We start from the raw sequence: 13,197 nt of genomic DNA, 5'->3' as shown, positions 1-13,197 counted from the left end.
CTGCTCACCGCTCTTCTCCTACTGGCGCGATCAGAGCCGACTAGGGCCATCCGACCAGGAACGCCCGCTCGGAAGGAGGCAAGGGCGAACGGAGAAAGTAAGCCAGGGCGCATAAGTCAAACCACGATACCAGGGACCATACCTGTACACCTGCAGGAACAGCACTCTGCAACCGCCCTAACACAAACTGTATTGTAGGCGCCGACATTTTCCTCTATAGTACTGTAGGCGTCGTTAAAACTCCCATACGGTAAGGCCCCCCACGTGCCTCTGGGCATCAATAGTGTTGTGGGCGTCGGGATTTACCGTATGGGGTGAATATGGTGACACTCCTCACATGCCTCTAGGCATCAAACAGTATTTGCAGGTACCGACGTCTATCATTCCTAAACAAGGCAGCACAATCTCCTACATGCATCCGACATTCTACAGTGACGTCAACAGTATTGTGGGCGCCTACCATTATCTTGTACCCGTCGGCGTGGGCGGCAAGGTTCGGTAACATACGCACCCTTTCCCTCTTACTTGTAAAGTCGTCCCCTTCATCTATAAAAAGGGGTGCGCTTCCTCCAACAAGGGGAGACCGATTCCAGTTGATCAGAGTTTCTTAGATCGATAGCTCACAACCACAGAACCGCCAGGTTCGGACCTCAAGCACCCGCTTGAACATTTAGCTCATAGCGAAGTTCCTGTCGTTTTCGGCCCTTCCGACCGGAGCCGGCCGGACCTCTTGTACACCCCATCTTTCTCCTTCTCGTTTGTAACCCCACTGTAAACTTCGAGCACCTGGGCTCAGGAATAAAGTCGCTGACCAACCCAAACTGGACGTAGGGCACGTTACCTGAACCAGTATAAACCCTGTGTCATTAAGTGCTAGGCCACCTCCGATCACATCGTACGGCAAAACTACAAATATTTACTAGTTGGTCACATTCTGCACCGACAATGGGGTTGCAAGAAGATATCATCTTTTTGATCTGGGGATGTAATATTTGATTTGTGTTCTTTCAGGCGAAGGAATTAGGGGAGTGGTTCCCTTTTGAGATCCAGGATAAGGAGGGTACCACTAGGATAATTCTCACCAGGAGAGATCAGAAGTTGCAAATTGAAGTGGAGGTGTTCTTGCCGAGCCCTGCCGATCCAGTGGAGCACAATGGTCAGCAAAAGCACGATACCAAAGATGACAACAGCCAGGCTTATGCTATTAATGGTCCTGCAAATCAGTACTATATCCCGCTGGTGGTGAAAATTCACAAAGGGATGGCTTCGTGGCTGGAGATCAGCTGTAGATCTTACCCTGATGAACTTGCCATTGAGAGCTTGGCATTTGGACCGACGGATGAGTCTTTTTATTCATCAAATGTTGAAGCTAAGATATGGTGAGCATTGGCACCTGTATAATAGTGCTGTGATGTTCTCTCATGTTGCGGTTTTACTGATCATGGCCTTACATTCTTCTGCAGTAATCTTCCTGAGGAACTTCAGCAAGCATGTTATGCCTACTTGAAAAGTAGAGCCATTTCGTCAGATGTTACCAACTTCTTGCATGCGTACATGATAGATAAAGAGTGCCATGAGTATCTCGCTTGGCTGAGAAAACTTAAGGGTTTGATTAAAAGTAAATGAAGTGCAACAGAGGTTCTTTATTTTTACACAGTTTTGGACAAGTTTCCTTGCATCAATTCTTGAGGCCCCCTTTCAATGCTACTGTGTAAATCACAACCACGTGTATTGTTTCGGTCGCTAGTCTCGGTAATCAGTGGATTACCGTGGCCAGCTTAGGGTGTAACAAACTCTACTTCTGCTTAATGAAAAACGTGCTAATACAATCGCAGAAAAAAAAAGTGTCATTGTGTTGTCTGAGATGAGGAGGTACACTGCTATAAATGCACCATTTATGGTCATGTATGTGAATGTTGGTGTCCTGTGCTTCTTCGTTTATGGTTTTTATTAACAAGATTGTGTCTTTGTACTGTTACAAGGTGTCTTCCTTGAATTCCAAATATTTCATCAATGTCATTTGTTGAGGTCCAAGCCTCGTGAAAATTGTTATTCACACATCCTACGGTATTGTCAATTGTATGAGTACTGGAAAGGTTATAAGTACAGTGATGGTGTTTTTCAAAATCTAATGATATTTGTTGGCAATACAGCACATTCAACTTGCAAGAATACGAGTAATTAACAACATCTTGCTGGTGAGACCCAGAGCTCCAGTCCATACTACTCCATAGAGTGTGTGTGTGTGTTTATATATATATATATATATATAAACTCTTGTAGGCATAATCTGTGTTGGTGCCTGCAATATCGAGTCTGTATGAACTGACGCGGAGATGGAGATCCGACGCGGAGTGTCTGGCAGAAGCCCGCCTTCCTCGTTCCGTCGTTAACGTTTTAGGCCCCGTTTAGATTCAAAAATTTTTGGATTTTGGCTCACGGTAGCATTTCGTTTGTATTTGATAATTAGTGTCTAATTATGGACTAATTAGGTTTAAAAGTTTCGTCTCGTGATTTCTCATCCAACTGTGCAATTAATTTTTTTTTTTTGTCTACATTTAGTACTCCATGCATGTGCCGCAAAATTCGATGTGATGAATACTGCACAAAATTTTTTGGAATCTAAACATGCCCTAAGGCGAGTGGAATCGGAACCCCGGTAGGTAGATGCTCGCCTCGACCGCCGCCAGTGTCGTATCTTGCCCCACCGAACCGAAGCCTGGTGGACGACATTAGTGCAGAGGGTGCTTGCTAAAGCCGTGTTTAGATCGCCTGAATCGGCGCCGACCGACGCACTGTAGATGCACTGTAGCTACAGTGTCGTTTTGTTTTTATTTGGCAATAATTGTCCAATCGTTGACTAATTAGACTCAAAACGTTCGTCTCGTAAAGTACAACCAAACTGTGCAATTAGTTTTTTATTTCGTCAACATTTAGTACTCCATGCATTGTACCGCAAATTTGATGTGATGGAGAATCTTCTTTTTGCATAGTGTCAAAATTGAGAATTTGGAGCGAACTAAACATGGCCTAAGCCTTTTGCACCTCCGCACTCCAATGTTTGGTACGTGTTATCTCTCCTCTGCCTTAATGGAAGATTTTTCAACTTTTTGTGAATTCTACCGCTGCCGATCCCGATTGTGCATTTGGGTGATTTTTTTTGCTTCAACTATACTTTCAGGCTAGAAAGTAGAAACCCCACCCCAGTTTCTCAGCTCTGTGCACGGTTAGCATCCAACGTTGTAACTAGTTAGAAAACCGGAAGAGATGTACTAGCACACAAATACACACGAGATCATGAGAATACTGCTACCCAAGAAAGGATTGTATGCAAATCAAAGCGCAGGACGGTGCGTTTTCACTGAACAACGTGGGAAGACTTTTTGGTGCCGAACTCAGTAAACTCTGTACGGCACGCTGTAAAATTCTGTTCACTACCTAGATAGAGAAGAACTTGCAAATTAGCCACTTCAAATGAAGAATGCCCAAGGCACAACAATCTAGGGTCAATATGTATGTCAAGTTGTCGAGTAAAACAGGTATGTCTGCCTTTGCCCTTTCAAAAGATGTTTTCCAGAACAAGCCGTGGACAAAGAGCGCATCAGGTCACCTGCCAAAAACAGAGTTTTTTTTTTCAGAATCCAAAGCCTCAATTAAGCAATGCCAGGGAAGGCGGGTACTGGGGTGTAAGAAAGAGGCAGACCTTTGCAAAATCAACAAGCAAACCTCAGGCAAAAAAGAAAACTTTGATGAACAGTGCCAGAGCAAATTGCAGCACTGATGCACTAGCCATCAGAACCATCAGATCAGCTCCCTCAGTGCATTCCTTCAAACTTAAAGCGATGAACCAAGATGATGCACCACCAGCAAGAGCTATGATGACCCATCGAAGAAATTCCACAGGAATAAGCAAAAGTACCTTAACCAGACAAAATAGGAGGTCAATTCATGTTAACATAATGGCACCCTTCATCCCGAAGAACAAAAGTGAGTTCCAAGTGGTCACAACCATGATAACAACATGGATTATTTACACTAAGAGAATCAATTTTTAGAACCATTATATATAATTGCAAGATAGAGAACTGAAGATTCCTATGGATGTACATAATGTTAAAATTGAATGTCCGCATATTCTTGCCAGTGATATAAATAACGAAACGAACGGATGGAACTCGAATACTTACAGATGCAGGTATGAAGACAAACAGAGAATAGCCCCACAGACACCAAAATCGAACAAGACTTTGGCGTGATCCAAAATACTGAAACAGGAAAAAGAACACGGCGGGCACAATGACAGCATAACCATACATGACTGATGCTGCCCAACTGAAATAACCAACATCAAAGTTCCATATGTCCAGATCCTTTTTATTTTGCATCAGATAAGTGGCATAGTTACCAAACGCAGCTAGCATGAAAACCAGAGTAGTGGTGATCCATAAAGGCCCATACCTGCAGAAATTAGAATAATTCATAACACAAGAGAATGTGGAGGCAAGAGATCCAAATGATCAATGAAGTACAAAAGAAACTAAAATTTGCGACAAGATTTAGTCAGACGGTAATCCAGCAAGCACCTTAACTATGCAAAAAATTGGATCAAAATCCGTTCAAAACACTGTGTTGTCCAGTTCTCCCAAAACTATGCTGCAGAAAATAAACACTACAATCTGTATAATGCCACTCAGGCACTATATTTTCATATACTCTTGTAAGAACTCTGCAACTATCCTATCTGAATCATCATCTCGTGCAATTATCAGTAATTAAACAGTGAAGTGTTGAAACAGATTCATAATATGCATCTTATACAACTTACGACATATCTTTCCATATTATAACGATGCTTAGTTACAATGAAAATATCATTTAATGCACATTTTTATCACATGATTGCATATTAGACTATTCACTAGAAATGTTGACATCAAAACAACAGAAAGGTAACTAAGAGCCAGGTTTTGTTTTAGAAAATGATTCAGACGGCAGATCTTGTCCATTAGGAGAAACTTACATGTCAGGATTAGCATCAATTTTCCTATAAAAACCATCCATTGGATAAATTGAACTGATGAGCCTGTCAACTACAACATCAGTATCAACATTGAAGAATGGAGCATAAGATGCAACATTGAAGTATCCTTTCCAATCTGCTTGGTTTTCTACATCTCCATCTGAAAAAGTAAAGAGAGACTTCAATATGGAGCAATGCACATACAAAAACAAAACCAGAATTCTATTCAATAGCTGACATTAAGCAAAAATCCATTCATTTATACTCATCAAAATAGAACAGTGCCAAGGATCAAAATTCAAAGCAGTGAAAGAAACAATAAAACGACTCTCTGGTGCCTTGCTTCTAGTTGAGATGGTTAGAATATTAGACCATCATGGTTACATGTTACAGACTTCTGAAAAATAAAATGTATAGGAATTTAACACGAATGATTAATGGGAGGCATGGTTCATCAAAAGTGCAACATAATTGTCACTTCATGCAAGTCACGATACTTAGTGACTTATTCAAAAGTTCAAGTAAAGGTTGTTCTCAATTATCAACCATCTACAAGATAAAAATCACATCACAAGTTTCTAATTATGTGGCTTCTACAACAGTATCCTTTAGCATGCCCCGAAAATAAAGCAGTACAGGACTGATGTTGCCACATTTAAGAGGCCATTTACCTAGGCCATGTTTAGTTGCTCCCAAATTCCAGAATTTGGCACTATGCAAAAAGAAGATTCCCCGTCACATCAAACTTGCGGTACATGCATGGAGTACTATATGTTGACGAAATCAAAAACTAATTGCACAGTTTGGTTGTACTTTGCGAGACGAATGTTTTGAGCCTAATTAGTCAACGATTAGACAATTATTACCAAATAAAAACAAAACGCTACTGTAGCCAGGAAATCCGGCGGCGCCGATTCCCTCGGCAACTAAACATGGCCCTACACTACATACAATGTATTCATTCAAAATTTCTGACGTAAAGAGAGAATGTTTCTACTAAGCTAAGAACATCAGGATATTCTTCTTAAATTCTCCTAAATCCACAGTTCGCATTTCGATATGGTTCAATAAAGACGCAAGTGGGTACCCCAACGGTGTTTTGTGGGTCAGCCAACTTAATTCATTTCTCCTCCTAAATTTAATGAGATGGCATGCAATTCTAGTTCATTTTAGCAAGTTTTGGGTAGACCCAATGACCCAAAACATGTGGAGCTTGCGTCCCCATGGTTCAGGTTCAAATGTAACCTCATATAACAACCGACTTGCACAATAATATACCCAGTTATCCGCACTCACCAATCATGTACCGTGTGCAATTGTGCATCCATAGTTAGGCCGCATTTAGTTCCGAAAATTTTTGGCTTTTGGCTACTGTAGCATTTTCGTTTTTATTTGACAAAAATTGTCCAATTATGGACTATTTAGGCTTAAAAGATTCGTCTCACGATTTCTCGGCTAACTGTGTAATTAGTTTTTTTTTTCGTCTACATTTAGTACTCCATGCATGTGCCGCAAGATTTGATGTGACGGGGAATCTTGAAAATTTTTGGTTTTTGGCTTGGAACTAAACGGGGCCTTAGATCAATTCGAAACTCAAACAAAATACTGCAGAACGTGGTGACAATTGGCATCAACATTAATTACCTGCAGGGCCACCTGGTGGCCGATACCCTCCTCCATTACCACCAGGAGCAGGCGGGAACTCCTGCAACCGAGAGGTGGCAGCTGCATCTGCAACCGAAAATTAATTAGTGACAATCAGAAAAATAAACCGCAACACACGCGCCCACACCAATTCACAGTTTCACAACATGTCACAACCTAGGGCGGCGGGGGGACTGGGTTTCCTGTCGTCCTGTGTCACAGCCTGCAGAAACAAACCGCCCCAGATCAGCGACTATCCCTAACGAAACGAGAGACGCGGAGAAGCAAGCAGGGATTGCATCGGTACGGGGACGGAGCCGAGGAGGTGGCTGGTGGGGAGGTTGGCGTAGCCCTCGTCCATGGCCTGTGGCGTCGTTGCGCTCGCTCCTCTGTCAGCAACTGCGCATGGCCGCGGCGGCGCGCGTTCGCCGGATACGGGATTTGGATCCGGTGTGGTTTGGGGGGAGAGGGGGCAAAAAAGCCAGAACCAGAAGGACTCTGCCGTGGAAGAGGGGAAGTCGTAATCGAATGCCCTCGTGCTCGGTGTTGCTTCGGAACGAAGGCGGGTCACGACTTCACGAGGCTGGTACAACGACGACGTCGGCCCAACTAGCAAAAGGCCCACCAAGAATTGAAGTGTGAGTAAACCCTTAGAGCATCTCCAACCCAAACCTTAAATCAATTCTAGTAGACACTTGTATATGAAATTACTCATAAGTCATTTCAATCGACTGAGCTATAAGAAGGAGAGGGTGGAGCACAGTTATCGTTCCAATCAACTAAGCTATGTGTTAGATATTTCATAAATTCATACATAAATTAATCTAGAAAATAGATATGTGTACGTGTGATCTATTCGCACATATAAATATGATAAACATACTAATGACTAACACATTACTGAATATAAAATTGGTAAGATCAGAAATACACCTAAAGATAAGACCAGTGTCGGAGGTATCGACAACATCATTCTCACTCATAGCGAGTTGCTCGAAATCGTGGACCATAGTCAGATACAGGAAGATGTACGTTGTGCAGTTCGTCGAATAGTCACCAGAAAAATAGATGAAGTAGCCTTCGTTGCGAAGAAGAAATGTGCGCGCTCGTGCGGCCATCGCCTTCGTCGGGAAGAAGGCAAAGGAGTATTGGATATCACCGAGAACAGGAGCAGAAGTAGTCGCACGATGCGCTCCCTAAAAACCTAATTCGCCCTCACAAGCAAGTGTTGTAGACGAGCGCCGATTCTAGAGGCCTGCTCTTCTAATTCCCTGTGCATGAAGAAGATTGGAGCCAAAACACTTGGTACCCACAAAGAGTATTGAAATAGGAACACTTGTGTGGCAGAACCGCCTAATCTAATGCCTCCCAGGAGTGCTTGTCTTCCATTAGACACTAAGCACCCAAAGGAGAACACTAAATTACTCGGTTCCGTCGGGCACACCCTAGGGGAGAACCCGAAAATCCACATTTTTGCCATCAGGATCACAAATGAGAGAATAAAGCTTACATCATTCTTAACCATTTCTTACATCACTTTTAATACCACGTCATAGTATAATATTTATTAATATAACAGCGGAATGAAATCATATTATCAGAGTTATAACAATTTAAGTGAACAGCGGAATATAAACATGTGATCAGTATTACAGCGGAAATGAATATCTAATCATGACATGATGAAGTATGGATAATAAACTACAACAACAGGTTATGAACTTTCATTTATAAAAACATTCGGCGAGAGTTATAAATAACAACTACGATCGCAGCGTAAAGGAATCCTCGCTAAGCCCACCAGGAGGAATCCACACACAAGAGTCAGATTTAGCATCCACCTGTCACCTACAACAGGGGGAATAAAACCCTGAGTACTCAATTGTACTCAGCAAGACTTACCCGATAGGAGGAAAGAAAAGACTCCAAGGATATGCAAGGCTATCTGGCCTATGGGTTTATTGCATTGGCAGGACGCATTACTAAGCGTGCGTCCTTATATTCGATTTTTATTAATAGCCGCATTGATTCATTAACTAACCATTCTATGTAAGCACCTGTACTACTTTCAATCAGGTGGTAAGCAATCAGATTTCCTTTTTCCATCTTCCATCTTTCATTTTTCAGTTCTTACTACGATGCTAAATACGAGACAAGCCGTACCGGATTGCCCGGTGATTCGTGAATCAATGCCCCCAGCTGGGTACCCCGAAAACACGCCCCACTTGTACCCAAGGCACAAGCAGGACCAACCCATCACTCTCCTGTCCCGGGTGTCCAGGTCCCCGTCCAAACTGGGACTCCAAGCCCCCACCCCAGAGTCCCGGACTCAGTGCGGTGCAAGGACCTCCTCCACCAAAATAAAACCCTGACAGTCGGTCTGGAAAGAGCTGGATCCACGACAAGAGAGCAACAAGTCTTCCAAGCGCACATACCCAAATATGTGCTCGAGATAATAAGTCTGTGACTTGCCTAGAGCCTTATGCAACGAACGGTCCTTAACCGACCCGATAGGGAAAGCAGTGTAACCAAGCTATGCCCCGTGTCCACGGCGACACAACTTCTTACACCCACCAATATCCAAACCATAACCATGTCCAGTCACCATTTTCCTTTCCACCATTTATATTTTCCAAGTGATAATTATATAGTAATATATTTCCTATCTCTCGCGAGTGACAGGCAATCACTCGACTTCTATCAGAGTCCTGTAGCATAGCAATCTACACGATCCTGTCAAACTAGTAAGACTCATAGGATAAAGATATATATATATGCAGGTAGGTGAAAGGTCCTTGTTTGGTTTTGGTAATTGAGTGACAACTTAGGTGGACTAATTGTGTTTATGTGAGAAACACAGGTGATTAGTCCACAGGTACATGTGTGTGAGCAACATATGCCATGAAGGTGAAAATGGCTTGGAAATGTTGCAAAGCTCACACATGCGATGATGAAGGAGCTTAAATGCACATGAGACATGACATTGAGTCATGTGATCAAGGTGGAGAAGATCAAGACAAGACTTGGCTTGATGGACCGGTTGCAAGCGTGAAGGGCAAGTCGAAGGCTTTGGAGTGATGGACCGCATGGCGGTGAAGCTTGAGCAAGACTTGGCGCCGATGGACGATGGCAACGGTGAAGAGCAAGTAAAGTCAAGATCGATGAACCAATATGATCACGTGATGATATGAAGTGGATCATATCATTGTGATCGTGTTGGTGCATGTGTTGCATCGACATTGGAGGAGATGGAATGGAATGCGCAAGGCAAAGGTATAACCTAGGGCATTTCATTTCACCGGTCATAGGTGTGTAGAGAAGTTTATGACCGGGTTTATGATAGATGGCCGTACTATCAAGAGGGGCAAACTTGTTTGCATATCGGTCATCTAGTGCCACTCGAGTGATCTAACTTTGCATCGTCGCTAGGATCGAGTGGCGTGGCAAGTTGAGTGGCTAACATCCTTTGGGAAATGATTGTGAAAAGCTAACACACATACACATGGTGGTGTACACTTGGTGGTGTTGGCACATTTACAAAGGAGGTGGTGTTTGTAGGGTTGAGATGGGTTTGGGTCCCTCTCTCCCTCCCGCCGAGCTTGCAAGGCGGGATTCGGCGCTTTTGGGAAAATGGAATGCCTATTTTCTATTGCGCCGGATGCAAATTCTTGTGGTTGGCACATTGGAGCAAGGGTGAAGAAGTTAGAAGTGAAAACGAGTTGATCGCGAAGACGCTGGCGTCGGTCAACTGACCGGACGCTGGGTCTGAAAGCACCGGACGCTGGTAGGGTGCGTCCGGTCAGGCTGACGTACGGTGACGCAGAAGCTAGAGTGTGACCGGACGCTGGGCTGCATCCGATCACGTGCGACCGGACGCGTCCGATCGAAGAAATACGCCTCGGGTACCTTACTGGAAACGACCGGACGCTGGGGTCCAGCGTCCGGTCAGTTGAAGCTGCTGCGTCCGGTCAGGTCAAGTGACCGTTGGAATCGGGACACGTGGCCATCTGCGGGCGACCGGACGCTGAGGTCCAGCGTCCGGTCAACACGACCGGAGCGTCCGGTCGGCCCGATTTTTGCCCAGTGAAGGGGTAACGGCTAGTTTAGCCCTTGGGGCTATAAATAGAAGTGGCCTTCGGCCATGGCTGGAGCTGAGCACCTAAGGGGACTTAGTGTCCATGCTTGTGAGTGCCTTGGAGCCCTCCATCACACATATGCTTGATAGTGATCATTCGATTGTGTGAGTGAGCGATTCTAGTGCGAGTGCATCGTGAGGTTGCATCGAGTGGCACTAGGTGATCAAGTTGCAAGCCGGTGGTGCTTGTTACTCTTGGAGGTTGCCACCTCCTAGACGGCTTGGTGGTGGTCTCCGTGGAAGCCCGTAAGAAGCTTGTGCGGTGCTCTGGAGAAGTGCTTGTGAGGGGCATTGTGCTCGCCCCGCGGGAGCCACGAAGAGCAACTCTAGTAAAGCGTGTCATTGAGCTACCCTCACTCAAGGGGTAGGTTCTTGCGGCGCTCGACGTGCGGGCTTAGCGGGTGATGCTAATTAGCCGCCGAACCACCAAGTGAGCGGTCGACACAACGGGGACTAGCGTGTTGGCAAACACGTGAACCTCGGGAGAAAAATCATCGTGTCAACCTTGTTCTTCCCGTTGGTTTGCATCCCCGTTACACAAGCTTGCGATTACTTTCATATATATTGAGCTTGTGTTGTTGCTTTTGTAATTAGATAGCTTGTGTAGCTTGCTAATTACCTTCTTGCTTGTGTAGCATAGAAGTAGCTCCCTTGCGTGGCTAATTTGGTTTTAGTGACCTTGTTAGTCACATTGCTTAGTTTGTGTAGCTAAGTATTTGCGCTCTCTAATTAGGCATTGGTTGCCTTGTTATTGAGCATTGCTAGTGAGCATTGTTAGCTTTGTGCTTTTGCTTACTAGCATGTGTAGGAGCTCTCTTGTTGCTTAAAATACTAGTGGCATAGGTTTGTGTAACCTTGCTCTTAGAATTGTTTAGGAGAGCTCTAGCTAGCCCGACACCTTGGTTGCATAATTAGTATCTTTGCAAGGTGCTAGTGAACATATATTGTGGGGTATAGTCTTGGCTAGACCGATAGTTTTAATTCCGCATTTGTATCGGTTAGCCGACGCGATTAAGTTTTTCAAAAGACTATTCACCCCCCCTCTAGTCGCCATCTCGACCCTTTCAGTAGGTTTCATTCAACTCCTTAAAACTTAATGCACAAATATAATTTAAACTGCAGAAAGTATGGGTTATGCACCGAGGCTTGTCTGGGTAAGATATATATTAAAAAGTTAGTATCGGCATCTTCAGATCATCCACAATCATCTAGATAGAAAGCCCATTGCATCATATCCTAGAAAGAATATCATTACACCATCTTCAGATTCCCAATCATCCTCCACTTGATTCGTTGGTCCATCATCGTACCTATATGATATGCATTGATGCAAATGCATAAATGTAAATAATCACGACAGCCGGAAAGCTTAGAAAACCTGATCGCCTCACAAGCTAACGAGCTAGTTCTAACGACGACCGCACTAATCTATGTACCCATGTTGTCGAATAAGACGTTATTTCTAACAATTATTTTTAGTTATACAAACCCAAGTTATTTCTTTATTCCATTCTATCGATTTAATCATTATTCGAAATAGGACACCATTATCTATCTAGCAAACCAATTACTCTGGAACTACAAAAACTACGGTGAGTACCTAATATTGCTAAGAGCCTACTGTAGAAATTTTAGATACCACTATTGCCAATTTATCAGAACAATTCCTACAAGTTATCTTTTTACAATATTAAGTACCTTCATTTACTTATATAGCTTCCAAAAATATTATCAACTATGTGAATAAAATCTACTAACAGGTAGCTCATCATTTTAGGAGACTAACAAAACTGGTTTCACCATTTTATAATTTTTATTTGATTTATTACGGATTTACAAACTTCAGCCATTTCAAACAAATAATAAATCTAGCAGAAAAATAGAAACGCTTCACGGCCGCATTAGGCCCAGCCGGACAAGGCCGGCCAGCCCAGCGCGAAACCCAGGCCATGGTGGCCCAAGGCCAGCCCAGGCGGTGCAGCACTAGCCAGCCCAATGACCAGCGCAATCGGCGGCCCAACGACACCCACAGCCCACGCGGAATGGCGCTGGCGGTCCAGACGACGCGGCACCAGGCTAGGCCAAGCGATGCACGGCCGACGGCCCAGGTGCGGGCGCGAACGGCGGCCTAGCAGCCAACAATAGGCTGGCCCAGAGCAGGCGGTGGCCCAATCGTGGCTGAACGGCCCAGGCGCAAGGCAGCCCCACCCAGCTGGCAATTTTTGCAAAACGACCCTACGCTTTTCTCGATTCGACCCTAGGTCCATAGTACTGTTCAAATGGGTCATGTACTTCGCAAAAACACCCCTATATAATTCTTTTGCTTGGATATATACCCTCCTCACCATGCTCACTCTTTTCTAGGAGCGGAGCGCTCGGAGCAGAGGAGTAGAGGAGC

The 13,197-nt window shown here is 44.2% G+C and overlaps 2 protein-coding genes across 2 annotated transcripts; one reads left to right on the top strand and one right to left on the bottom strand.

The window, feature by feature from the left end:
- The first annotated feature begins 412 nt into the window (after positions 1–412).
- LOC136510995 (uncharacterized protein At2g39795, mitochondrial-like) lies at positions 413–1,738 on the top strand. Its single transcript, XM_066505250.1, has 3 exons — positions 413–493; positions 1,012–1,379; positions 1,464–1,738. The coding sequence occupies exons 1-3, from the start codon at positions 413–415 to the stop codon at positions 1,624–1,626; spliced, it is 612 nt and encodes a 203-aa protein (XP_066361347.1). The 3' UTR covers positions 1,627–1,738.
- A 1,546-nt stretch (positions 1,739–3,284) lies between these two features.
- LOC136512717 (uncharacterized) lies at positions 3,285–7,202 on the bottom strand. The gene is made up of 7 exons (XM_066506716.1): positions 6,972–7,202; positions 6,842–6,887; positions 6,665–6,751; positions 5,021–5,180; positions 4,188–4,458; positions 3,704–3,919; positions 3,285–3,610 (listed from the first exon to the last, which is right to left on the bottom strand). Exons 1-6 carry the CDS (start codon positions 7,023–7,025, stop codon positions 3,728–3,730), a joined length of 810 nt encoding a protein of 269 aa, XP_066362813.1. The 5' UTR covers positions 7,026–7,202; the 3' UTR covers positions 3,285–3,610; positions 3,704–3,727.
- Positions 7,203–13,197: the final 5,995 nt, after the last annotated feature.

The sequence above is a fragment of the Miscanthus floridulus genome, chromosome 16, assembly GCF_019320115.1.
Source record: "Miscanthus floridulus cultivar M001 chromosome 16, ASM1932011v1, whole genome shotgun sequence".
NCBI lineage: Eukaryota > Viridiplantae > Streptophyta > Magnoliopsida > Poales > Poaceae > Miscanthus > Miscanthus floridulus.
This window is presented reverse-complemented; position numbering and strand designations above follow the sequence as displayed.

Bases quoted from the DNA above. Each gene is read 5' to 3' on its own strand.
- LOC136510995 (XM_066505250.1), top strand. From the start codon at position 413: ATGCATCCGACATTCTACAGTGACGTCAACAGTATTGTGGGCGCCTAC. The intron at 494-1,011 runs GTTCGGTAACAT...GTGTTCTTTCAG, and splicing joins CCGTCGGCGTGGGCGGCAAG to GCGAAGGAATTAGGGGAGTG. The intron at 1,380-1,463 runs GTGAGCATTGGC...ATTCTTCTGCAG, and splicing joins AATGTTGAAGCTAAGATATG to TAATCTTCCTGAGGAACTTC.
- LOC136512717 (XM_066506716.1), bottom strand. From the start codon at position 7,025: ATGGACGAGGGCTACGCCAACCTCCCCACCAGCCACCTCCTCGGCTCC. The intron at 5,181-6,664 runs GTAATTAATGTT...TTACTTTTTCAG, and splicing joins GCCACCAGGTGGCCCTGCAG to ATGGAGATGTAGAAAACCAA. The intron at 4,459-5,020 runs GTAAGTTTCTCC...TAATTTCTGCAG, and splicing joins ATTGATGCTAATCCTGACAT to GTATGGGCCTTTATGGATCA.